The sequence below is a fragment of the Nyctibius grandis genome, chromosome 1, assembly GCF_013368605.1.
Source record: "Nyctibius grandis isolate bNycGra1 chromosome 1, bNycGra1.pri, whole genome shotgun sequence".
NCBI lineage: Eukaryota > Metazoa > Chordata > Aves > Nyctibiiformes > Nyctibiidae > Nyctibius > Nyctibius grandis.
In genome coordinates this window covers 46,371,608-46,399,123 of record NC_090658.1, presented here as the reverse complement: position 1 = coordinate 46,399,123, position 27,516 = coordinate 46,371,608, and the positions used below count along the sequence as shown (strand labels likewise).

Genomic DNA, 27,516 nt, shown 5'->3' with positions numbered 1-27,516 from the left:
GTTACTCAAAACTTTTTTTTTCTTGAGGTGGTTGGAGGAAGAGTAAATTTCAGTGCTTTAGTAAGTGTCCTTGTCCCTGTTTCTGCTGCTTTAGATTAACATCATACACTGGCAAGATGGAAGAGGATGACAATGGGCAAATTTGCTTTTGATATTTTGCTGCTTTTCATCCTGATTCCACATATCTTTGCTAACGAGCATCCTACTGGTTTCAGCAGACTGCTTTTTTGAGTAATGTTTGTGTCTGAGCACAGATTTGGAAGGTATATTCCTAAACAAGAGCTTTTTTTTTTTTTTGAAAGTCTGCTTTAAAAAAAACCCACAAAGCACTGAAGAGGGTTCTAAAATAGATACAGTAATATTTGGCTGTAAAGAACTTCCCTGAAACTGAAAGGGAGTTTTTTTTAGACTTGGAGCTTGCTGGTGCATGGACTACAGCAGAGCTGGTCCCTGAGAACAGGGAAAGGGCATTGCTGGGGCCACAGGCACAGGCGCTTGCTATCAGACTGGTTAGGCGAGAATGGCACGTTCCCCAGGAGCAAAGGAGGACGCTGGCTTTGTCAATGTTCATCATCTTTGTTAGCTAAGATATAACCTTTCCTCAGTGCCTGAATAAGCTACAGTAACGAATAATGGTAGCTGTTATTACGATAAAATGATTAGGAAAAAATGAAAAGAATTGGAGCTTGTAGAGTAGAACTGATGTAACGTAGAAGCAGTGCTATTAGTTTAGAAGACGTTATGTTATTTAGCCTCTCCCAGTCACTCATTTAGTTTTGTCAAACTATGCCGTGTGATGGCTCTGAAGATTAATGTTGTTCATTTATCTACAGAATACACGTGACATAGATACAAGCAGAGGTTTGGTAATGTACTTATCTCTTGTTCCAGAAGAATCATCTCTGCGAGCTAGAGGAACTTCTTTTCAGCCTCTGGTCCCTGCATTTTGATCCGTTAATAAAGAGTGCCAGCGAGCTTCTTTCTGACAGTAGTGCTTACAAAGTGGACAGTGTTCACTAGAAACTGATTAAACCTCCCAGCTTATTTTGCATAATTGCCAAACAGCTGTCTACTGGTAATGACTTTAAGTTACTACCAGCATGGGATATATTCATGCAGTTTTCCTGGAGCTGAAAGATTCCCCATCTAATTGCGATTCACCGAGCCATTCAGTACCCCTAAAGAGAGAGTGCTTCTTAGAAAGAAGTCATTAAAAACTTTCAGATTTGTTCTGGAGATGTGAGACAGAAATGGCCTTTGGGTTCTTTGGGCACATTTATTCACCTATGACAGGTTTGGGTTTTTAAAAACATTTTAAGTGAATTAGTAGGCAAGTCACATAGAAGGAATTACTGAAACAAAGTGAAATATCTGGGAACTGAAAAATTATAATACGTGCAGAAGCGATGAGATATACGTGTGTTTAAATTAATGGGAAGATTCTGAAGTCTTTAGATAGTAACGGTTACTGCTTGGAGGATAGTTCTGTTGACTCAAAAAAATATGACCCATTTATGGTTAAAAGGTGCTCTCAGCTAAAGCAAGAGGGTATTATCCATTTAAAAGGATTTACAGTTAGTATCATATCTGAATTATTATACTTTAATTGTACAAATGGGTAAATCATTAGAGCTGTAAGGCTTTTGCTCTTAAAAAGCGAAGTGGTAGCTGTACTTCTGTTAATAAGCATGGTACATACGCTTGTTTTTGAGGGGGGGAAAAAGGTCTAGGGGGGCAGGGAGACTTTCCTCTGGAGATTTCATTTCACATCTCATCTCTTCACAATTGACTGTGCCTCTCTTGACTATTGCTTTACCCTTGGTTCCAATGAATGCAGTGTTTTCTCAAGTGTCAGCTACGATTTTAAGCAAGTGTTTGATTTCTGCCTTCAGAATAAGAGATTTGCCTTAGCTTGATGAGGGATTTTTCTGTTTGTTCATTTTGCTTTCCTTCACAAATGATGCAATACAGAGTAAGAACCAACTTTTTTTGAATATGTGGGAGTTGTATGAATTGCATATGCTGTATAAGGTCCTTCTGAGGTGGTAATTTACACTTAAATGTACAGTACAGAAACAGTTGAACTTCCTTCTTTTTTCTTCTGTCTCTCTCCATGTTTTTAATACCAGTCCTGATTCATTGCTGAAGGAACTTGTACTTAAAAAGATAAAAAGGAGAGGGAGGAGAAGTCAGAAACTTGAACCCCAGACAGCTGTGTGTCCTGATTGTGAAACAAAGTACAGCATTGAGCTGGTAGAGCCTTATTTATTGCCTGTGGAGATAATTAATGATGGCTGCTTTGCCTTTTTTCAGTTAAGATGTGCGGCACAGTATATTTTGTATAAAAATCACTGTACATTCTGTGTTATGAAATTCTTAAACTCCAAACGTTGGCTTATTTACACTTCACTCCAGGCATCACTGTTAATGCTGAAATTGTACAGAATTCATAAGATGGCCTTTCTTCTATGTGCAGCCTCAGTATCTAGTAGTGAAACGTGTCCTCTCTCATGCGGGTAGCTAATGCTAACACTGTTCCCTATTTTTATAATAGGATATGTGGCAAAACCTGGAAATTTTGAGTCACGTTGGGTATTTCTGTAAAGACATCACTTTTTTATTAAGGTTCTTCACCTTGCTGTAGGATGTTATGTTGTGTCTGTAAACCAAGAACATTTGAAGCCTCATTTAAATTGCCTTACACTTTTACATGAATGAATTCTATATCATGACTGTCTGCCTCAATCTAGGTTTGTACGAGTCAGAAACTCTGCAGTACTTTGAGGAGGAAAGTGAGTGATATTGAGACTCAACTACCACCTCTACTTGAAGCCAAAAGGCTGGCTGTTTCAGGTAAGTTTTAAGGGATGAGAGAGACTAACACTGATGAGTGGTGCGTTAGAGCAGTTGTTGACTGTTTCATAGCTGAGACTTCTTAGGAAAAGTCATTGATGTGCACTTGTTCAGATCCCTTGAAGTTATGGTAGGTCTGGCAGAACCAGGCTGTGTCATGCCTTATGTGAGGTACATCAGGCCTCTCTCCACGGTTGGAAACTACTGGCGAAGCGGATGCTGTGTGGTAGGCAGTAAACATGCAAAAACCATTATATTTTTCCATGGGTGAAATTGATAAATAAGTATCAATAGCTGTTCCTGGACCTTACAAGTTATATGCCTAGAGCTCTCGGTAGCTAAGAGCATAAATTTACAACAAAGGTATAATAATTACAAGTGTGGCTTTAAATGACACTTTAAAATGGAATACAATAATTGGCAGCTTCTACTGTTCAGGTCGTTAAACAACTAATGTTGGCAGCAAAAGAGCAATTTGGTCCTTGGAGTGCTAGTGCATGTTATTTACAACCAGTAAAACATTGAAATCTGATTACAGAGTCTGATACATAACAGCTTTACATGACACTTATTTGAGATTAGTGCACTGTTCACTAAGGAAAAAAGGCAAAGCACAGATGTGTCTCTTAAGCCTGAAGAGGTGGGTTTTCTAATTCAGCAGATTGTTTGCAGATGCATAAGTAGGTGTCTCTTTGCTAGACACCTGCCTCGGAGAGGAAGCTGAATAGGAGGGAATGTAGACTTGGGTACAAGTATTTTTCCAGTGTTACACTGAGTAAAGAAAGGCTAGAGGGTTTTTAATAAGTGTCAAGGCAACATGTTGCAGCTATGTGTTGGTGATTTACCTTCTCAATTAGATACAAGAATCTAGTACTGGCACACAGGAATTATTTTAAAATGAAACTTTGTGCAGTGTCACATGCTTTGTTTGCCAGAAGTGAATAAGGTCAGGCTTGAGCAAAATCTTAAAGGAAATTAAGGACCAGATCTTGTATTGGTGCTGAGCATGCTCAATTTCCTTGTTTCTTGTAACACCTTTTTGAAATGGAAACCCTCTCTATTTCTCTTTGTCCACCTGCGAGAGGTAAGCTGAGCAATCACCCTTCACTGCCTGTGGGCTGTTTGAATGTAGGTAACTTTCTTGCTTTTAGAAACGGAGTCAAAGTTTTCAGCAGCCATTTTGTGACTTTCCTGAGAACACAATAGCCCGTAAACTGGAAGTGCAGCTGCCTCATGCTGCCAGCAGGAAGCAGTTGGCCAGAAAAGATGTACCTTAGTCTGACACTTTGAGAGAGTAAATGACAACTTGAGGATGATTTCCAAAACATTCATGACTAAATACTTGTTATCTCTTAAAAGAGGTTGTTTGTTTCAGGAATTAATTCAAAAGGCAATTTAATGCTGGTGTTTCTATAAACTGTTTTCACAGTACTGCGACTATGATTGCCTTTCTATGCTTTTTAAGAAGTATCGGTGCTATTTCTTAGTACTGATAAGAAGCGCTGTTTCTTTTTTTATTTTTGCTCTGAAAAACTCTTACTTCAGGGAATTTCAATGACTGTGAGTGGTACAATCCCAAGTTGCTACTAGGACAAAATTCTGGAGTGAACTGGTTGAAAATCAAGAACCAAAGGTAATTTGGTGACAGTGGATACTGTAATTTCTATACCTCATTGTAAGATATGGATACATTTAGTTGATGTGATGGCACTTGTTTATGTTAAATGCAGAGTAGTATGCAGAGGATACAGGGGAAATACAGGAATAAAAAGAATAGCTCTCTGAAGACCTGAAAGTAAAAAAAAAAAAAATTTTAAATTCTGAAAAAAATTGAAATATTTTAGTCTTAGAGTGTGAAGTGATAAAATCAGAAAAACCAGGATGCAGAATGAATTGCAGCTAGCAGAGAAGCAAGTAAGGAAGAAAAGATTTGGTAAATGGAGAAGAGAAAAGAAGAGATAAAAATAGCTGTCTTTTTTTTTTTTTTTTACTTAACAAGGCAAAAACAGTGAGCAGTGGATAATATAGAGAAGGCTGAATTGTTCCGTTTATATGTATTCCTGTGTTACGCATAAATGAATGATGCCTCTTAAATAAGGCATAGTTAAGAAGCAGGTCTTAACCTTTTAAATACTGTTTAAAATTTAAGCAATATACTGTATGTACATATCCTCTGAACTGTGAGGCAGCTAACAGAATGTTAATGAACAGCCTGGATATATTAAATCGTTAGAAGGTGGGAGAATCTTCAATTGGATAATATGCAATTGTTTAAGGACAGCCTTGAGATAGCATGAACTTAAAAGGGAATTATGGTATATGTTAAAAAAATACAGTAATAATAAAGTTTGGTGGTCATAGTTAGAGGCTTTCATTTACCCTGGAAGCATCAGGCAGGGATAAATATCTGTTATTTCTGCTTTTTTTTTTCTGTAGTAGTTAGACTATTCATTCAAAGAATTTCCTCAAATAACAGTACTAATGGATACTGAGAACAACTGTTTTTCTCTAAGCAGATGTTGCATCGTTTTTGTTTAACGTGGCATTTTCCTTGAGGAAGCAGTCAGAGTTAAGTGATTTTGGAACAGTGTCAAAGCAAGAAGGTAACTGAATGCAGTTGCGCACATCTGGATTCATGTATCCCAAAAGTTAAGTTAGATGAGCTTAAGAATATAGTTAAGTGATACATTAATTTTCCGAGCTTACATGTGAGGACTTCATGAGGGACTTGGAAAGTGTGATATATATCTCAGCCTGTGATGGCAGCCTTGCTAGCTTCAGACAACATTCATCTATGTGAACTGTACTTTCTGTTCCAAACACGTTGATTTACAGTATTGGTGTATTTGCACCAGAAAATGTATGAATATAGTCAGCCTTGTTTTGAGAGGAGAATACCACAATAAATGCAATGTAAGCATAACAATTCTGTTAATCCTGTCAATACAATACCTTGGATTTTAAGACTACAGTAAACGATACTGTAAAGACATAAGAGACAATGCTACGTAAATAAACATCTCCCTATTATTTTGTCCTTGGAAGAAGTGTAAAATTAAATTTGGAGGATAAAGAAAGAAGGTTTGTGAATCTTTGGATTATTGAAGGCCGTAGAATAAATACAGTACATTAATTGAATACCAGTGAAATTTCGTATGGGGGGAGAAAAAAAAAAAGCCCATAATTCAATGTCCAAGAGGTATTTCTATCAACAGTCCAATTCAGATCCTTTATATCAACAACTCCCTTACTGCTGATTGGCATTTGCCTGTTGTGACAAATAACTTGCAGTTAATACTCCTGAGATGCTAAACCAGAATTTTTCTCCAAACATAATTAGTAGAATCTTATTATATTGTTCACATTTTTAAAGTCAGTAGCTATAGCTGATTACAGCTAACAAGTACACCTGATTGCATGAGATGTTACTGTTGACATACACATTTGTAAATACTTATCGATGAAATCTTATGGTTTAGCATCTAGCAGATTTTTTTTTGTTAAAACAAAATACCTTAAAGTCAATGTGTAGAAACCTTCAGGTGATTATTGTAACAGTTGCTTCTTACAGTAGCTCTTAACATGCTTAGAAAAATTTTATCGTCAGTTATGGGAAGAACGTGGCAGTACATGATACTCTGTTCTTTCTGTTAGCATTGTGTGTCTATTTAGCATGAATTTTTTTTTGTAGTTATCGATGAAATGCATGTCGTTAACTTTCCTTACGTCTTTGCAAATACAAATTAGATCCAAATACAGAAGTTAAAATGAGTGATACAGCCAGGAGCAGTCCAAGGCATATCAAGGAGGACTACAGAGCCCTGGGAGCAGTGGCAAAGGACTCTCTGGCCCAGGTAGTTTTCTCATCAATCCTCCCGGTCAAAGGGAAGGGGAATAAAAGGGACAGTTGAATTAGGCAAATCAATACATGGCTACAGGACCGGTGCCACAGCCAGGGGTTTGGCTACTTAGACCATGGGACTCACTTTGAGAAACGTGGTCTACTGGCAGCTGGTGGGGTCCATCTATCAGAGAAGGGGAAGAGCATCTTGGGTCATAGGTTAGCCAAGCTGGTAAAGAGGGCTTTAAACTAGATTTGCCGGGGGAGGGGATCCTCAGTCCATCCCAATTCAGCCAGTCTGATGCCAGGGCTAGCAATAGGTGCCCAGAGACTGGAGGAGGATGGCAGGTCACCAGGAGAGCACTGGAAGAGCAGCAGAAAGGAATTTCAGGTAGTAAGTCAGATTCGTCAGGGGCCTGAATGAAATGCCTCTATGCAAATGCACAGAGTATGGGGAACAACCAAGATGAGCTAGAGACGTGTGCATACCTGCAAGGCTACGACCTTATTGGCATCACAGAGACATGGTGGGATGGCTCTAATGACTGGAGCATTGGAATGGAGGGATACAGGCTTTTTAAGAAGGACAGGCAGGGGAGATGAGGAGGGGGTGTTGCCCTCTACGTCAAGCACCAGTTTGAGTGCATGGAGCTCTGTCTGGGGATGGAGGAGGAGCTGACGGAGAGCTTATGGGTCAGGATTAAAGGGAAGGCAGGGATGGGAGACGTTATAGTGGGAGTCTGCTACAGGCCACCTGACCAGGAAGACCGAGTGGATGAGGCCCTCTACAGACAGATAGGTGTAGCCTCACCTTCACAGGCTCTGGTCCTCATGGAGGACTTCAACCACCCAATATCTGTTGGAAGACAACACAGCTGGGCACAAGCAATCCAGGAGGTTCCTGGAATGCATGGATGACAACTTCCTTCTCCAAGTGATAGAGGAGCCGACGAGGAGAAGAGCCATGCTGGACCTTGTTCTCACCAACAAGGAGGGGCTGGTGTGGGACGTGAAGCTCAAGGGCCGCCTTGGCTGCAGCAACCATGAAATGGTGGAGTTCAAGATCCATAGGGCAGCAAGGAGGGTGCGCAGCCAGCTCACCACCCTGGACTTCAGGAGAGCAGACTTTGGCCTCTTCAGGGACCTGCTTGCTAGAGTTCCTTGGGATAAAGCCCTGGAGGGAAGAGGGGCCCAAGAAAGTTGGTTAGCATTCAAGGACCACCTCCTCCAGGCTCAGGAGCGATGCATCCCGACAAAGAAGGCAGGCAAAGACGCCAGGAGGCCTGCATGGATGAACAAGGAGCTCCTGGATAAACTCAGGCACAAGAAGGAAGCCTACAGAGGGTGGAAGCAAGGGCAGGTAGCCTGGGAGGAATACAGGGAAATTGTCTGAGCAGCCAGGGAGCATGTTCAGAAAGCTAAAGCCCTGATAGAATTACATCTGGCCAGGAATGTCAAGGACAAGAAGAAACGCTTCTGTAGGTAAGTCAGTGATAAAAGGAAGACTAGGGAAAATGTGGGCCCTCTCTGGAAGGAAATGGGAGACCTTGTTAGCCGGGATATGGAGGAGTCCGAGGTACTCAGTGATTTTTTTTTGCCTCAGTTCACCAGCAAGTGCTCTAGCCTCACCACCCAAGTTGCAGAAGGCAGAGGCAGGGACTGGAAGGATGAAGAACCGCCCACTGTAGGAAGCAGATCAGGTTCAAGGCCATCTAATGAACCTGAAGGTGCACAAGTCCATCGGACCTGATGAGGTGCATCCATGGGTCCTGAGGGAACTGGCAGATGAAGTTGCTAAGCCCCTATCTATGATTTTTGAGAAGTCGTGGCAGTCTGGTGAAGTTCCCACTGACTGGAAAAGGGGAAACATAGCCCCAGTCTTCAAGAAGGGAAAAAAGGAAGACCCCGGGAACTACAGGCCAGTCAGTCTCACCTCTGTGCCTGGCAAGATCATGGAGCAGATCCTCCTGGAACCTATACTGAGGCACATGGAAATCAAGGAGGTGATTGTTGACAGCCAACATGGCTTCACTAAGGGCAAATCATGCCTGACAAATTTGGTGGCCTTCTACGACGGGATTACAGCACTGGTGGATAGGGGAAGAGCGACTGATGTCATCTACCTGGACTTGTGCAAAGCATTTGACACTGTCCTGCACGACATCCTTGTCTCTAAATTGAAAAGACATGGACCTGATGGATGGATCACTCGGTGGATAAGGAATTGGCTGGATGGTCACACTCAAAGAGTTACGGTCAACGGCTCGATGTCCAAGTGGAGACCAGTGACGAGTGGTGTTCCTCAGGGGTCGGTATTGGGACCGGTCCTGTTTAACATCTTTGTTGGCGACGTGACACTGGGATTGAGTGCGCCCTCAGCAAGTTTGCCGACGACACCAAGCTGTGCGGTGCAGTCGACACGCTGGAGGGAAGGGATGCCATCCAGAGGGACCTTGACAGGCTTGAGAGCTGGGCCTGTGCAAACCACATGAAGTTCAACGAGGCCAAGTGCAAGGTCCTGCAGGTGGGTCGGGGCAATCCCAAGCACAAATACAGGCTGGGCAGAGAATGGATTGAGAGCAGCCCTGAGGAGAAGGACTTGGGGGTGATGGTTGATGAGAAGCTCAACATGAGCCAGCAATGTGTGCTTGCAGCCCAGAAGGCCAACCATATCCTGGGCTGCATCAAAGGCAGCATGGCCAGCAGGTTGAGGGAGGTGATTCTGCCCTTCTGCTCCGCTCTCATGAGACCCCACCTGGAGTAATGTGTCCAGCTCTGGGACCCCCAACGTAAGAAGGACATGGAGCTGTTGGAGTGAGTCCAGAGGAGGGCCATAAAGATGATCAGAGGGCTGGAGCACCTCTCCTATGAAGACAGGCTGAGAGAGTTGGGGCTGTTCAGCCTGGAGAAGAGAAGGCTCCGGGGAGACCTTATAGCAGCCTTCCAGTATCTGAAGGGGGCCTACAGGAAAGTGGGGCTTTTTACAAGGGCACGTAGTGATAGGATGAGGTGTAATGGTTTTAAACTGAAAGAGGGTAGAGTTAGATTAGATCTTAGGAAGAAATTCTTTACTGTGAGGGTAGTGAGACACTGGAACAGGTTGCCCAGAGAAGCTGTGGCTGCCCCCTCCCTGACAATGTTTAAGGCCAGGTTGGATGGGGCTTTGAGCAACCTGGTGTAGTGGAAAGGTGTCCCTGCCTGTGGCAGGGGGGTTGGAACTAGATGATCTTTAAGGTCCCTTCCAACCCAAACCATTCTGTGATTCTATGAATGAGGTGACTTGTGAGTAGCTAAAAAAAAAAAGTGCTTCTGATCTTAAAGCTCTCTATACCAGTAAGAGATCTTGTGTCACCATCCTATAATTAGCATTATTTCTGTCGCATTAAGTACCTGCAAGTGGGAGCAGATTGGAAATACTGTTGTGGGATGATTTCCTGCAGTACAATGAAAAGAGATTTTTCCTTATTTCAACGTAAAAGCGTAGTGTATGAATAGCATGACATAAATACTAGATAGCATATTTTCACAAAACTTAACGCTGACCCTTTTGCCTCTTTGCCTGCTCTTTGATGCTCATTTAGGGCAAGTTCTGCATGGCTCAGAAAGCAACTGTGACAAAAAAGCCCCCAGCCTTCCAGCTTTGGTGCTAAGCATTCCTGTTGGGAGTCAGTATGCTAGAGAGGGGACAGAGCAGTCAGGCTGGAAGGTGCTAGTGCAGGCTGAAAGATGTTTTCAGCCATACATCTGTGTGTTTTGGTAATGTGGGTGTCTTGTTTTCATGCCTGTGCTGTATACTGTCACTTCATGCAGAAATATGTACGGGCATGAAGTTCTCAACATGATGTTGAGATCTTCCACAGGCACACTACATACAGCTCTTAGTCTGTCTTTCATTGGAAGGCAATGGTGCTCCTGGTTTTTCTGTCTTTCCTGTTTCTAAGAACTGTTGTTTGGTAACAGCTGGAGAACTCGGCTAGTCATGGAGGCAAAAATACCAGTGCCTCTCTGTGCTTTCTCATGAAAGCTTAGTTTTTTGGTGAATTGGAGTCTGATAGAGGTCTGTGTCTTGTCAGATGATGTAGCTGGTTCCTCATTTTCAGTTTCTTCCTTCCAGCAGCAGTCTAGGTTGATGGCTCAGAGGCTTATTGAGATTCATTCTTTTTCATGCCTGTATCACAATATCTGGCCCCAGCATACAATACTGTGTATTGGTATGTCTTCCCACAACAGTCGCTTTACGGTCCGTGAAGTAAAATTTCCCGTAATTTATTGGTGCAAGTGGTGTACTTTTTGGCAAGACTATTCACTCATTTAAAAAACAATGCCAATGAGCCCCCCAAACCAACTCTCAAGTAGTCATGCAGACCTCAGACTGCTATGCTATTTGTCTTTTTATCTCATTTCCAAATGAGACTGCTGGATGTTACTGGCTTTCAGTGATCTTCAAGGAGAATTTGTTGTAGCTCAAGTTCCAGCATGATATGTGACCAGACAGCAGAAAATCATTGCTTCTGTTGCAGAAGTCAGTCATGTAACAGCTTACTCTTTTTCTCTCGTGTTACCTAAGCTGCTGTCACTGGAGCAGGAGAGAAGGTCAAGTAATCTCTTTGGCAGCTCCTTTTCTGGGGTTTTGTGCTCAAGGGAGAAATGTTAGATGGGGAGAGCTGTGAGGGGTAGTCGCTCTCACTGCATGGAAAGCCTGTGCTGTGGTCTGGAGGGGACGTGAGAAAACCCCTGTGCAGTCTGTGGAAGGGGGCAGTGATGTTCCTCTTTCTGCTGACTGTCCAGGGGGCCAAGGTGACAAACCTCTGAACCTCAATGCATTCACTGCTGGTGCCTGAACTGGGTGGCATGAATATTTCTCTCCCTGATCCTTCTCTGGTTTTCTTTCCTAGCCTGGTTGGTTAAAAGGGGGTTGATGGTTTCATGCAGCCCTCAAGATCATGGAGATCAGGCCTGGGCTCGGCATGTCCCTTCCTCTCCACTGGCATAGTGGTAGTGAGTGGAGGCAAAGGCAGGAGAGAGGGAAGATGTAAAAGAACCACAGATTGAAAGGCATAAGGTGAGTGGGAGCTATGAGGGAGGGGGAAGTGATTATGTAGTGATGCCTGTGTGCACACGTGTCTGTGCTGTTGGGTGACCCTTGAGCCTTGGAGTCACATTCAGTTGGACGTCCTTTACTATGATGTTATGTGACTTGCAACAACTGTTTATTGGCTAATGCACATAGTAAATTTCTGGGACTAACCTGCTCCTGGGCTGTACTTGTCACCCCTAGTGCAGGCACTTGAGAACATCTGGTGGCCCGGCAGTCACCAGTAGCTATTGCTCTTTGGAACAGGTTCGGTCTCAGTATTGCTGAATTGCCATCTTCCAAACTTCTGCCGCCTTCTTCAGGGTTTTTGTGCCTTTTCTCATTGATAATTTTCACTTGAGCCTTTGAGTTGTTATTACTGATTTAAAATTTTATTGTTGTTGGCTTTTTTGCGCCCCCCCATTTTTTTTTTTTGGATTCCTGGGTTGCTCTGTGGTGACTGATTGAGTCACCTACAAGAGGCTTCCTGTGGCAGAGAATTCCTCCTCCAAATATCTGTCTGTGGGGTCTCTCACCTGCTTCTAGATGGATTTTCTTACTCTACCTTTCAGGATCACATCAATCGTTCAGTTGCATTATGCTTCATAAAAGTGTTGGCACGTATTATTGCTTAAAAATAATAATTGTGATTCAAATATGCTGGAATTCTGTAAAATGTTTCAGGAGGTGGTAGACTGTCCCTCTTTTGCTGTTTGTTTTTTTCAGAGGTGAAAACACACTGGCAGTGCTTCCAAAATCTTACATTTCTGTCATATTTTTAGCTTTTTCTCTTTTCTTTGTGAGTAGCTGAATAGTATTTATTTTCTTCAGTTTCTTTTCTGGTGTTGCAATCAGCTTGTATTCTCGTTAATCACAGGGTGGAGGCTTTTCAGCCTTGAATTCCAGTGCTGTTGATAAATACCATGGTGGCAAATGCCCTAAGCTAGAATGTAAATTTTCACTTGCTTATGTATTATTAAAGGTAGTGTTAGTCTATGAAGAATTACCTTATGGATAATGATAAATAATGACCAGTCTATTCTTTCCTACTTTCAAGCCAATGTCCAGTATGTATGCTTTAGTGTTATGCAAAAATTGCTCCTTTGCTTGTACTACAATGAATATAGTTTCAGTAGGGATGGGACGTTCCTCTCTGCTTCAAGTATGAATAATGGAAACTATGAGCATATGTAATTTCTGGCATAAATACGAGAAAAAGTGTGAGTAAAAAAGTTGTGGACCATTAACTTTGTCTTGTATTTTGAAGGGGAAATATTTAACAAAGCTTAAATAATAACACATTTTTGGTTTTTACAAAATGGGACAGATTTCAGACCGTATTTTTAGTCGATTTGTTGCTGGCAAATGGTATCAAAATAATAATACGTTAGTTTGAGGCTACTAAATGTAAAATCTGACAATGAGCTTTTATAATGGACATGAGTTTGTGGCATATAACTATGTATAGGGAAAATATGCTTTATATGCAGAGCACTATTCAACTGTAGTATATAGCCATATTAGTAAAATTTTGGGAAGAGAGGAAAAAAAGGTAAATATACTATTTATGTTTACACTGAATAAAAGCAATTATATAACTACTTTGTGCCTGGGGATAATTTTTTCAAAAATTTTTTCGCTGTGGCTGTTTTGCTTGATTTGGCTGGTATTTTTGGCCTTCACATCAAGCCATTGGAGCTTTCCTGATGTCACTCTCTGTAGAGAGCAGGGGGTGAAGGATGTATGTGAGGAGAGAGCCCCAGAGGGCAAGATTAAGGAGGAAGTTTAAACTGGGTTTTTGTTGCTGTCTTTTGAGAATAACGGTAAAGTTCAGCCCATCAAAGCTGACTGTACATACTCGGCTCCTTATGACAGTGTACTGCAAGCATGTTATTCAACCTGTTCAGAGCACTAGATACTTCGAATTAGCTGGAGAGTGAAAGTACGACTTTCCAGTGTTGTAGAAGTTCAGCCAAGTTCATGTGAAAGGATTTCAGATTTTATTATAAACCCAACTTTGCTTCACATGGTTATTCCTTCCCTTCCCATTTTATCCAAGCACTGTTGATTCCATGCATTTATTCAAGTTGAAATGTAATAGATTTAAGATTCTGATAGAGCAACAGACTTTCTAGCCTGGACGTTTATAAACAGTTTTCTGAACTTGTGGGTTTCCCCATTTGGTGTGCCAGTTTGCATCCAGTGTGTTTATATGAACATATATACAGTGGCTAAAATTGCAAATTGCTAGTAAGTGTTACGTTGAGACAGCAGGAAGGATGGGAAAAGTGGCATTTTGCCCTTCAGTCCCCTTCATAGAATCCCTGTCTCATGTCCTGGTTTAGACCAGGAGCTCAGCTTTGGTCTTAGACTATTAATTCCTTAGTTTTGTTGTCTCTGTACAGATTTTCTGAGTGAGCAGTCCTATTAGCTTCAGTGATTTTTGAGTTTCCTGAGAAGAGTTAGGACTGACTTTATCTAATGTCACACAACTAGAACTGTCCCAACAGTATGGCTGTATAAAACATAGCTCTGAGTGGTTGACGAAGTAGCAGTTATTGTGTTCACTTAGGCAAAGTAATTATTTTGTCATCAACAGGAGGAATTTTAACATTTTCAGGATATTAGCAGAATAAAATATTTTGACACGTCTTCAGAATGTTTCCAGAGCGTCCAATGTGACTTTGTCTCTTAACAAACAAAAACCCCAGGAGGGCATGTTTTTTAATGCTGGCAGCTAGGGATTACATATTAATTTTTAAATCAAGCTTCTTGCACCATTTAGAAAGCAGTTATTTTGGTTGCTGTGATTGAGGTCACTGATGGCACTTGTGGTGCATGAGTTTGTATACGCTCTTCTGAATTTTCACTGCAGACTTCCAGACACTTCTGCTGTCAGGAGGAGCTGCATCAGGCAGTTTTTAGGTATGTATATCTCATGCCATTTCCTCATAGCCTCAGTTTTGATATAAACTTCTCCTCTGGGAATTGAGATCCATTCAATATGTATAAAACTTTCATATGTAATGTCATAGCTTTTTCCTTGCTGCCTTCTGAAATGTAAGAGCAGGCTCCAGATTCTAATGCAGAATCTCTTGCCTTCATGTTTTATTAAGGCTCTTGTGTGTTGATGCTTGGGATGAGTTCAGGTGAAGTAAAGGTGCACTGTTTAATTGTAAGTCTTGTTGCCTTAGAAGCATCTGAATATCTGCCATTTTCCCAGTGATTTTGTTTTGCTTATCTTGCTGCCATGTTTTGCCCGTTTGGAAATATGTGACAGATTAAGGTAATAAATTTGTAGTTTCCCAATAAATGCGCTGGTAAGCCATAAGAGCCTACTATTTGTAAAGCCTATTTATAGTTATTTAATTGTATAATTCTTTGTAAGATAGAACTGGCAAACAGTTTTAGCTGAGAATTAGAAATAGGGGAGTTTTGAACTCTTAAAAAGAAACAAAAAAAGGCCAGCTTTAAGCAAGGAGAGGGGTTGACTGAAGCTACCATAGTCTTAGGACTAAATTAAAACAAACAAACAAACTAAAACAAAAAAAAAACCCAAACCAAACAAGGCTACCATACTTAGCAATGTTCAATCTTTAAACCTGATTTATCTGATACAATCTTTTCCAAAATTTTGGAAAGTGCAGTCTCCTCTTGGTACACCTGTCCTCATATGGCCACTCGAGTTTGCAGCAGATCTTTCCTCCAGGAGGATGGTTGTAATTATTTGCTGGAAGTGCTTCCATTCACTCTTATGCTCTGGAGGAACGGGTCTGCCCTCCGCAGCCGGTGGTGGTTTGCCATCTTCTAACCAGTGTAAATACTTGCGTCCCATTCTTGCTTCCCTGTCCTGAAGGAACTGAACAGCAACCAAACCATTCCTGTTTAAGACTTTGTGACTAACACTTTTGAGACACCAGGTAGAAAGGATGTAATGCCACAACTTAGGATACTCTGATGTGGATTTGATGTTTTGGATTATGTATTAATTTTCCGAAATAAGCGTTTTAATTGATCTGTTATGTATAAGCAACAGTTTGTTATATTCCTGAAACCAAAACCCAGAGGACACTTTTATATCTGAATAATGCTGGTGGTATTATAAAGTTATTTCAGGAGTCTAAAGTCATTGCATATACTTCAGAAGCTGATGAGACCTCTTATATGTGTGACTGGATGTGCTTTACATTAATATTTGCTTCAAGGCTAAATTTTCTAAATGCCTTTACTTACTACATGCATTTTATTAGATCATACCACCAAATTTTTGCTAAGTTAAGATAATGCTAGAGTTTAGATCTCGTACTAGATCTTCTGTCTTGTATTGGGCAATGAAAATTATTTTTGTCAAGTATTCTTTAGATTAAGATGAGGTTTTTGTAGGTTTTTGTGTTTGTGGGTTTTTTTCTTTTTTTCACCTTCCAGCCAAGTAGCTGAATCACTGAAAAGACACATGTACAGCTGTATAAATGTAGCATTGTAGTAGTTACTCTACTGCTATTTAAAAATCATTTAATAACTGAGCATCTCACTGTTATTGTCTATTTATACTTAAGACCTCTCTGTGAAGTAAGGAAACGTTCCTCTACAGCTTCTTATAAAAATGGTTTTCAGAAAGGTTGAGTGGGCAAATGTTACTAGGCTACACCGTAAACCCATTGGGAATTGAACTTTTTACTCTGGGTCCCTGCTCAAAGGAGCCAAACTGTTTTAAAAACTCCAGAGCAGTGTGAGCTGGTGATACTGAGGTATTCTGCCCATCTCTGAGGTTTCATGCTTCAGGGAGAACCAGAAGTGGACAGCTGTGACTTTTAAATATGTTCTCTCAGGAGAACATCTCCGGGTGGTCTTTGCATGGGGTGCATGCCATTTAAGAAATGCAACATGTCATTTATAAACAAAATTCTGGTGCTTGTTACGAACAACGGCATAGTGCTGCTTTGTTCAAGGGGGAAGTACTTCAGGGTCTAGAAGATTGATAGCATCTATTTCAAAAACATTGTGAGTTGAGGTGCCCTTCAAAACAAGAAAGTAGTCTGACAAATCACACCACGATGATCAATGAATTACAGTATTTTCTGGAGTGTGGACCCTTAGGAACAGGTTTTCTCCAAAAATGTAAATTGTATCAATAATTTAAAAAAGTACTATTTCTGTGTGTATAAGGTTAAATCTGCTACAATTATGTTTCTTTTTGTAGTATATTAATGAAATGGATGCTTGTAAAGCAGTTTCCTTTTTTTCCCACCCCCCGCTCCAAATTGGTCTTTCAGTGGCTGTTGGGAAGTATAGTTGCTTAATTTCCCTTGTTTGCTGTGTAACCTACTGATGTTGCAAGTGTCTGCTTCATTGTCTCTTTCCTCTCTCCTCCCCCTGCCCGCCCCCCTCCCCCCCCCCCCAACATGCAGGAAGTAATTTTGGTACTGCAAAGGACCTCACAGAAGAAATAAGATCATTAACTTCTGAGAAGGAAGGGCTGGAAGGACTTCTAAATGAACTGTTGGTTTTGAGTGCCAGAAACGTCCAAAAATTAGAGAGAGTTAAAGATGATTACACCAGACTGAAACGAGAACTTGAACAAGGAGAGGCTGCCTTTGGTAAGTAGTTCACAGGGTGTTACAGCTTCTGCTCAGTCATGAGCGCCTAGAGGTTTACTGGGTTTGATGAACCATCCTGCATTTCACAAAACATACTGATTTTTCTGAGCAAAGTTTGGCCAGGATCTAGATAAGCAATATGTGCTGAATATGTTCTCAGCTGTTTCCACTGGAGGTGGGGGAGGTTGAGAGGGAGAAGGGATATCCCAGCAATATACAGCTTTTGGAGATCTGTCTTAACCCAGTTCTCAAAAACTTTCTTTTCTAAGCCCATTTTTGTAATAATGATGATGATACTGTGCATTTATTCACATACGGAGAAACATACGTAGTCTTTTATGTGGAAGCAGTAGAGGCAATTGGCTGTGACAATAGAACCATATTTAGTATATATAACTAAATACTTAGTGTGTGTGTGTATATATATATATAAAAAAAACATATTTGGTGATAAGTGTGAACGTATAAGGTGCAAGGGATGCCTAGTTCTGAAGGCAAGAGTTGTCTTCATATATTTATGCTTGGTGGGGGTTAAACAGCTTGCCAAACACAGCTCTCATTTAACTATAAGCAGTATGCTTGGGTTGTAGTCACGCTGGAATTTGGAAAGTTCTGTGCAATTACTGGGAAAGCTACTGACAACAAAATAGCAAAGTCATTCCTAGACTTGGCTTGTTCTCTTGTCTGCTATACCCTCTCCTGAAGTTAAGCAGATAAAGTGGCCTTGCTGCTTGATTAAATGAAAAGGCTGAATAACATTTAATTGACTACAAATGTACAGTTACTATAGTTACCTCTAAACAGCTAAGTATAAATCTGAGAGCTACTTTAAAGCTCTAGGGGTTTGAAATGTCTTTCCTTTTTCAGGATCTTACGAGCAGTAGGTTGGTTGACGAGAGGAGAGTACCTCTGTTTTAAAAGTATACGAAGTTTCTTCATAGACAAGTGGATAGGCAAGGGCTATTTTAGAAACAAGAAGTTTTGTAAGCAACATAATATGTCTAAGACAATATTTTAAAGATGCATAGAGGAATATATATACACACACTCACACTTTACTAGATAAGAACTTCCTTAGAAACTAGATGGTTAAAAATATAAAAAATGATTAGTCAAAGTAGTGCATTGTTACCTAAGCTATGTGATTCAAATGCACATCGGGCAATACTTCCTTGTTGCTTGGATTTGCAAGTGAGTTGGAGGGTGTTCTGACCTTCCAATCTGTCCATTTTGTTGCTCCTTTGTTTCTAGGACAATTAAACTTCCTGTAATACACGTGCACTTCTCATTTGTATTTTTCTTCAGCAGGGTTTTAAACAAAACCTGTGCAAGACAGTTGCTGAAGCAACAGAATTGGTTGCAGTTCATAGATTCTTTTTTTCCCCTTTGCATTTATGTAGCTGTAATGAGGTGTCTTCTTGGTCTGACCTCTCCTGTCCTACAATTTATGACAATGAATTGCGAAACACTGGGTATTTACTATGTGGATTGTTCTTTTAGTTTATTGTGATTCTGTAGGCGTAAGGAGAAATTGATCCTTGTGTAAAATAAAAATCTGTCAAGCACATACTAGTCAGAGATACATAAATGGAAATCTGAGATCTTCCCTTTTCCTCGTCCCTGCCCCCTTGCATGTAATCTACACCATTTTCTCCTTTAACAAATGGAAACTCACTTAGATTTGAGAACACTAGCATGAGTTTTATACCAACACGTTTAATTGAACGAAAGCCTTCTGATACTGCCTGGAAAATAGTAAACAGATTGTATCTTAAAGATGGCATCTGCTTTTATGAACCAGTTGTTATTTTGTACATTACTTTCATGTTTGGGGAATAAAGCATGACCCATTGGAATACGATTTTGTTACCCTTTGTTTTTGCTGTTGTTCAAATGAATTGCATTGCCTTTGACTGCTCTGTGAAAGATGCGATTTGTGTTGGGGTAGCTGAGCTGACTTTTTGCACGGCCTTGGGCTTTGTGGTTCAGTTAAGCCAGTGAAATCCGTGTTGCCGCTGAGACGAGTGGTTTTGCCTTTTTCTCCTGTTCCTGCCCCATCCCATATGCCAGCTCGGTGCTCACCAGAAACCTGATGTGAGCGGGGTGTTAGTACACCCATGAGACCCACCGGTGTGTGGTGGGACTGCCAGCATTGGATAAAAAGAAGGCGGAGTTACTGAATGCCTTCTTTGCCTCTGTCTGTACTGCTGGAGGCTGTCCTGAGGAGCCCTGGACCCCTGAGGCCCCAGAAGAAGTCAGGATAGAGGAGGAATCTGTCTTGGTTGATGAGGGCTGGGTCAGGGACCAATTAAGCAACCTGGATGTCCATAAATCCATGGGTCCTGATGGGATGCACCCGCGGGTGTTGAGGGAGCTGGCGGAAGTCATTGCTAGGCCACTCTCCATCATCTTTGCTAAGTCGTGGGCAACGGGAGAGGTGCCTGAGGACTGGAGGAAAGCGAATGTCACTCCAGTCTTCAAAAAGGGCAAGAAGGAGGACCCGGGTAACTATAGACCGGTCAGCCTCACCTCCATCCCCGGAAAGGTGATGGAGCAACTTGTTCTTGGTGCTGTCTCTAGGCACATCAAGGATAGGGGGATCATTAGGGGCACTCAGCATGGCTTCACCAAGGGGAAGTCTTGCTCAACCAACTTGATAGCCTTTTATGAGGATGTTACCCGGTGGATAGATGATGGTAAAGCTGTGGATGTGGTCTATCTCGATTTCAGTAAAGCGTTTGACAGTGTCTCCCACAGCATCCTCGCAGCTAAACTGGGGAAGTGTGGTCTGGATGATCGGGTAGTGAGGTGGATTGTGAACTGGCTGAAGGAAAGAAGCCAGAGAGTAGTGGTCAGCGGGACAGAGTCCAATTGGAGGTCTGTGTCTAGCGGAGTTCCGCAAGGGTCGGTTCTGGGACCAGTTCTATTCAATATATTCATTAATGACTAGGATGAGGGATTAGAGTGCGCTGTCAGCAAGTTCGCTGATGACACAAAACTGGGAGGAGTGGCTGACACACCGGAAGGCTGCGCAGCCATTCAGAGAGACCTGGACAGGCTGGAGAGTTGGGCGGGGAGAAATTTAATGAAATATAACAAGGGCAAGTGTAGAGTCCTGCATCTGGGCAAGAACAACCCCATGTACCAGTAGAAGTTGGGGGCAGAGCTGTTGGAGACCAGCGTAGGGGAAAGGGACCTGGGGGTCCTAGTGGACAACAGGATGACCATGAGCCAGCAGTGTGCCCTTGTGGTCAAGAAGGCCAATGGCATCCTGGGGTGTATTAGAAGGGGTGTGGTTAGCAGGTCGAGAGAGGTTCTCCTCCCCCTCTACTCTGCCCTGGTGAGGCCGCATCTGGAGTATTGTGTCCAGTTCTGGGCCCCTCAGTTCAAGAAGGACAGGGAACTGCTAGAGAGAGTCCAGCGCAGAGCCACGAAGATGATTAAGGGAGTGGAACATCTCCCTTATGAGGAGAGGCTGAGGGAGCTGGGTCTCTTTAGCTTAGAGAAGAGGAGACTGAGGGGTGACCTCATTAATGTTTATAAATATGTAAAGGGCAAGTGTCATGAGGATGGAGCCAGGCTCTTCTCAGTGACATCCCTTGACAGGACAAGGGGCAATGGGTGCAAGCTGGAACACAGGAGGTTCTGCATAAATATGAGGAAAAACTTCTTTACGGTGAGGGTGACTGAACACTGGAACAGGCTGCCCAGAGAGGTTGTGGAGTCTCCTTCTCTGGAGACATTCAAAACCCGCCTGGACACGTTCCTGTGTGATATGGTCTAGGCAATCCTGCTCCGGCAGGGGGATTGGACTAGATGATCTTTCGAGGTCCCTTCCAATCCCTAACATTCTGTGATTCTGTGATTCTGTGATAAGGGACACAGCAGGCGTGTGGGGCTTGTGATGGGGAATGTGTTGACCTGCTGATGTTGGTGACATTGTGATTTTGGGAGAGTGTAGTCTGGCAGGAAAATGGTTCCTAAAACTCTTCCACTGCTTGAACTAGTAGTGCAGCATGGGCTCAGCTGCCCTGTGCTGTGGGTTAAATTAGTGTGAGTGGTTGGTCCCATTGCTTGGTGCAGCCTATTCCTCATTAGTTTGTCTCCTCCCTCTGTAGCTACAATCCAGGGAGAGAAATCCTTTCTCCATCTAACTCGATGGAGGATGTTACTATCCTCCAGCTTTTTTTTACTGTTTGTCTGCCCAGAGTTCATTAGGGAGCCTTTCAGGCCAAATTAGCAATGCCAACTTAAACAGCAAAAATGACCAGGACTAGGCTGGCTGATCTGTGTCCTGGTGTGCAGCAGGGATGTACCTGTGATTCCTCTTTGTGGCACAGTTGTGCTACGCTTTGGCTCAGCTCGTTATGAAATAGGTGTCCATCCATAAGCTAAACATAGATTACTGAAAGTAACACAGAGAAAGAGGTCCCTTAGTCTTCTCATCTTTGAAGGTTTATGCTAGTTTAAATAAGTTAGTGGGTTTATACGTCTTTCAGTGTAGAAAGGAGATGCTTCATTTTACTCCAGGAAAGGTAATCAGATCAACTGGAGCTGTTGTCACCTGTCATTCTTGCTTTCATGTTGTTTCCAGGGAATAATCTTCTTTCTCTGCATCAGGAGCTCTCCTCCGTTTATAAATATAGCACTTTTAAACCTTCTGCACAGGTATTCCTACACATGGCTGTTTCTATGTCATCTGGCACTTGAACTGTTACCTTTCTACCTGTGAGTTTCCTGAAAACTTACTCTGAAATGTTGTGGGTTTTGTTTTTTTTTTTTTTTCCTGAAGATAATACCACTTTGGAAAACGTTAAACAAAAAAAAATTGAAATGCCAAAATACATGTGTATGTTTGTCTTTCTCTTGTGTATAAATTGGTCACCTATTTTTTTTACTTCATTAATAATTGTTGATTTCTCACAGTAATGCAGATATAAGGAAGCAGACATCAAGGGAAGAGACTTAATCACACAATAATCAGGGCTGGAATTTTAAATAGGACACATCATTAGCATGCTAATGAATTTTCTCACTTTGTGCCAGCTGCCCAAGTATAAAAGACATTGCAGATGTAGTGCAAAAATCAGGCTTGGCTTACTGTGCTGAGAGCTGTCAGTGCTCCCTGTAAAGGAGATTTGACAAAAATCCTTTCATAGTTTTAGAGATGCTCAAAAATACATTTTTCCTATTGAATAATAGAAGCATTGACAAGTAATGCTATTTATTAGCACTTTAGGATGAATAGTACTAATTTTCCCTTTGGACAGTAACTTTCTTCTGAGGGCATCAGAACACTTCTATAAAAATGATCAACTGTTATTGCCATTGTACAGATACGAAAGCCAGGGACAGAGAGGTCACATAATTTTACCTGAAAATGATGGTGAAACTGACTTTTCTGCTCTAGTATCAGTCATGATTGAACTAATCATTTGCAATAAACAGAATTGAAATCAAGTGATACTTTGTGGGAGCTTTACGTTCTTCTAGAATGCATGTATTTCTGTAGCCTAAGACATAATGGTTCTGGGAAAATCACTGAAGGTCTTGTGCTTTACTGTCGAGCAGACCCGCCTTATAAAGTCAGAAGGTTCTGTTATGGCAAGGAAGAGAACTTCTTTGCAGCCCAAAACAACCAAACCCATGTTCCAGACAAGTGAAGCTTAATCACTTGCCTGTCTGCAAGCTGCTGGATTGCGCTTACAAATCCTGGCTTGAGTTGATTGTCATTTGTAACCCAGGGCTGGAAATGAAACGTACCCTCTTGTCTTGGTTTCCTCATTACCAGTACTGATGGGCAGGTTTTCCTGCCTCATTTGCTGAATTTCTTTTCTGCCATTTTCTGCCCTTATTATACTTTTGGGAAAGCATCTCCTCGTAAATAATGTATGTATGCACAAAACTAGGGGGGAAGTCTATTTTGTGATCTAATTGCTCGGTTGTGCTTACCAAGTCATCTTAAGTAGAATTTCTATACTGAATTAATTTCTAGAGGAAATATAAAATAAAGGCTATCATGCACATCAAAATAGCTTTTTAACCTTTTTTTTTAAACTATTGTTTGGAGGCTGATACTTCAGTCTCTATTACTCAACTCTCGCGGATGTCGTGAGTTTATTGTCTTAGAAATTACTTGTGTAAGTCCTAAAGCTCTTACCAGCCTGCTTGTAGAGTGAAGCTTCCTGGAATTGAACAGATATATTTATTAAATAATGAATTAGATGTAGCAGAGGGGTTTCTTAGGAAGCTGGAATTTTCTTTCACACTCAGTCTTTCTTTCTCTTGTTCAATGAACATCCTCTGCATGCTTGCATAGAATGCCTCATAGCTTTTTGTCCTCTGACAGAAGAGAAACCTATCCAAGTCCATTTTTTTTAATTTGCTTTTCAAAAAATGTATGTTTAGAGTAAAATGTGTTCAGAATGTACTTCGAAGAATAGAAAAAAAATTATCCTAGTCTTTTTACAGTCATTGTTCCAAAAGCTGCATATTTAGCCGTTATGGAGGATGCAGTTAATTAGTTTGAAGCTTAATATCATGTGGACAGCAGAAACCACTAGTGGTGCTGCTTAAAGTAATACTGGCTTTACGTACTGAAATATTTATGAAAAGCAGGTTCTGTACAATTGTATAGGATGCGATTTAGCAAACTGTTAGTGACCATTTACTGCAAAGCATTTTTTTCTCTTTCAAAGACACATTTATATTCTGACACCTTCAGATTCAACACTGAAAGTCTTGCAATAGAAGCACATGTGATGTGCTTCCCACTGGGAAATGTTTTTTTTTTTAGTTTAGATATTTGTTTTTAATAATAGCTGTTATACAAAAGCTTCTCTATTTCTCTTCATAACTGATTCTTGTAATGCTTTTTGAAAATGTCTAAAGATTATTAAAAACTTTATATTCCTTTTAATTCTTTCAAAAAATACCAATTCATTATCTGCCTATGACATGAAAAAATGATTCCACGTTTTGCTTTACTGATTTTTCAGGTGATGATTTTAATTTTTTTCCTTAGTGCTGTTTTTTCTGCACCAAATAGGCTTTCCGTATTGTTTCCACAGTTCATCCTGTGTCTGAGTGATTATCTGACTCTAAACTGAAAAGCTGAACCTTTTGATTGCTTCTGTTTAAATAAATCATTAAAGGAGAACCACACAGCGTGTAACAGATGGGCTTCCATGAGGAAGAAGCTGTTCTGAGTCTCATTGTGTGTCCACTTCTAATTTGTGCAAGGTCATTACGTTCTGCATGTCATACCTATATGAAATGCTTGTTGTCATTCAAGTGAGTGATGAAAGTGAACGGCTTATTGCTTATGTCTACAGCCATCTCTATTTAAACAGTGATCTTGTCAGATTTAGCCAGCATTCACTCTATTTAGCTTTCAGAGAAAGTGTAAAACCATCGGTGGTGATGCAGGAATGGGACTGGCACTGGGGCTGGTAGCATCCTTTATTCTGAGCTGACATTCAACTGATGCTCCAGAGTAGCTTTCTGCAGCCTTCTGTCAGGCAGCACGTAAAAGCCAGGTCAATGTAAGAAAAGGAAAGGAAAAAACAACAACAAAAAACCCAAGCAGCCCAACCGTGCAGAGCTCCTTTTGTGTTGTCATGGGCAAATACAGCATGAGTAATTGCACTCTCCTCATCAGTATTCTCTCTGCTGTTTCATTTGAAAAATTGGTATTTCTGCATTTGCTTGGACTTGTACTGTTATGCATATTGTGTGCTTGCCTGCATTTCATTGATTGTGAGCATGATTCTCATTTTCTTGGGTCATTTTTAAAGCACTTGCGATCTTTTAGGTTAAGTATACCCATATACATCTATTGATGTTATAATTCTATAATCGTAGTCACGGCATTTCAAATTGTTATCAAGCTTTGAGGAACAAATTCAGACTGATGGTTTGCATTCCCTGTCATGGTTCCACAAAATCTCTATAAAATAAAACTATTTTTTTAGTAACATCTCTGTTAAATAATACTTAATTGTAAGTAGTTGAGGGTTTTTTGTGTTATGGAGTTACCTTTTTTGATAAATATTATCTGTGGAATTCAGTAACATATAAAGAGTAAGTTCTGCTAAGCATTTCCTATAACTAAAACATGTAATACCTTTTTATTTTAGACATCAATTTTTGTCAGGATTGAAAAGATTGGAAACCAGTCTGTTTTAGCATAATTAAGTTTGCCTCTTGTAATTGTGCTTCTTATAATGGTGATTATAAAGGTCATCTTGTCTGGTGGTGTTCATTTAAATATGTAAAATACTTTTAAGATTTTTCACTTGCAAGATAGAGGTTTAGTTTATACAAATGCAATGGAGGTATTAAATTTAATCTGACCATTCTGTATAATTAGATGCAAATATCTGTAATGCAGAAAATATGAAATGTGTGTTCAGGCAACTTGAACTGACACAGCAGCTTGGTTCAAAGCCCACCGATATCTATGGGGGTCTTTTGATCAGGCCATTTCTCTGTTGATGTTCAAAGGTGAGCTGCTTTTCTATCTCTTTCTTCTGAGATCTGATGGTATGAACTTTACTGAAATGTTTTATATACCTATGTAATACTCTTTCTTTGTAGACAGCAGTATGACCTAATTACACACAGAATAATAACTCCTGAAATGACCTGGGTACTGGTTTTGCAGTCATAGAGGTGGTTATGTACGAGGTGCAAGAAGTGAAGCGTGGTCTGAAGTTTTATGCTACCTCTCTTCAGGGAAAATTATGATCTCGTCTTTAACTAGGATAAACAGTAAAGACATCAAGGTTTCCTAAGTTGTAGTGCAACAGAAATATAGAGAAGCTCTTGGAATCATGGAAGTGCAATCTGACGGTGAAAAGTGTTACTGAACAGCCTTCTGCTGCAATGAGAGATGGGCAGCCTCAGCCCTGTCATGCAACACAACATGCATACTTTAATGTGCTGGTGTACATAAAAACAAACAAGCAAGCAGAAAGTTCTGGTAGTATGCCAGGTAACTTCTTCCTTCACATCTGAAATGCTATTGCCAGCTGTATACATAGTGCATTAAACTTTTGGGGGTGTGTGTAATATCAAATTATTCCTGGTTTTGCCATCTCTGCTCTAGGTTTCTGCATTACTTCACTTTTTACTTCAGCTGCTTCAACTGATTGAGTTGCAACAGGATAAAAGTGAAGCAACACAGATGAGTGAATTTGGAATAAATTTGGAAGAGTATACCACCAATTTTAATCATTCTTCATTAGATCCTAATTCTACAGCTGCATCTTCTGAGATACTGGGCTCAGACTGAATATTCACCTTTTTTTTTTAATGACTATGACTAGTTTCAGAAGGAATGAGATGCTAAGATTCCAGAAAGCTTGGATTAAAAAAAGAAAGAAAAAATAAAGTGTCTTTTGCTCATCAGACAGATGGAACATGTTCCCGGATGCAGTTCTAACTACTTTAGCATGACACTAGCCCTAGTGATGACCAACAAACACTCTTTAAGATTTGCCACTTCTGGAGTTTGAGCAGATAGTACTGTCATGCTACTGTACTTTCTGCTTTATTTCATTGTGAAGCTCTTTTTTTCCTCATGGTGTACAGCTGCCATGTCTGGGTCTTGCGTGAAGAGAATTCCAGTTTTGGCAGAAAGATAAAGTTGGGCCCTGGAGACAGAGGATAAAAAGAAGGCAGAGTTACTGAATGCCTTCTTTGCCTCTGTCTATACTGCTGGAGGCTGTCCTGAGGAGCCCTGGACCCCTGAGGCCCCAGAAGAAGTCAGGATAGAGGAGGAATCTGTCTTGGTTGATGAGGGCTGGGTCAGGGACCAGTTAAGCAACCTGGATGTCCATAAATCCATGGGCCCTGATGGGATGCACCCACGGGTGCTGAGGGAGCTGGCGGAAGTCATTGCTAGGCCACTCTCCATCATCTTTGCTAAGTCGTGGGCAACGGGAGAGGTGCCTGAGGACTGGAGGAAAGCGAATGTCACTCCAGTCTTCAAAAAGGGCAAGAAGGAGGACCCGGGTAACTATAGACCGGTCAGCCTCACCTCCATCCCCGGAAAGGTGATGGAACAACTTGTTCTTGGTGCTGTCTCTAGGCACATCAAGGATAGGGGGATCATTAGGGGCAGTCAACATGGCTTCACCAAGGGGAAG

The 27,516-nt window shown here is 41.1% G+C and overlaps 1 protein-coding gene across 1 annotated transcript in view; it reads left to right on the top strand.

Moving 5' to 3' along the window:
• DISC1 (DISC1 scaffold protein) overlaps positions 1-27,516 on the top strand; it is a 214,368-nt gene that overhangs the window by 92,771 nt on the left and 94,081 nt on the right. The window contains exons 8-9 of the mRNA XM_068395951.1: positions 2,751-2,853; positions 17,177-17,365. Coding sequence (XP_068252052.1) covers positions 2,751-2,853; positions 17,177-17,365 — 292 coding nt within the window. The remainder of the gene's footprint in view (positions 1-2,750; positions 2,854-17,176; positions 17,366-27,516) is intronic.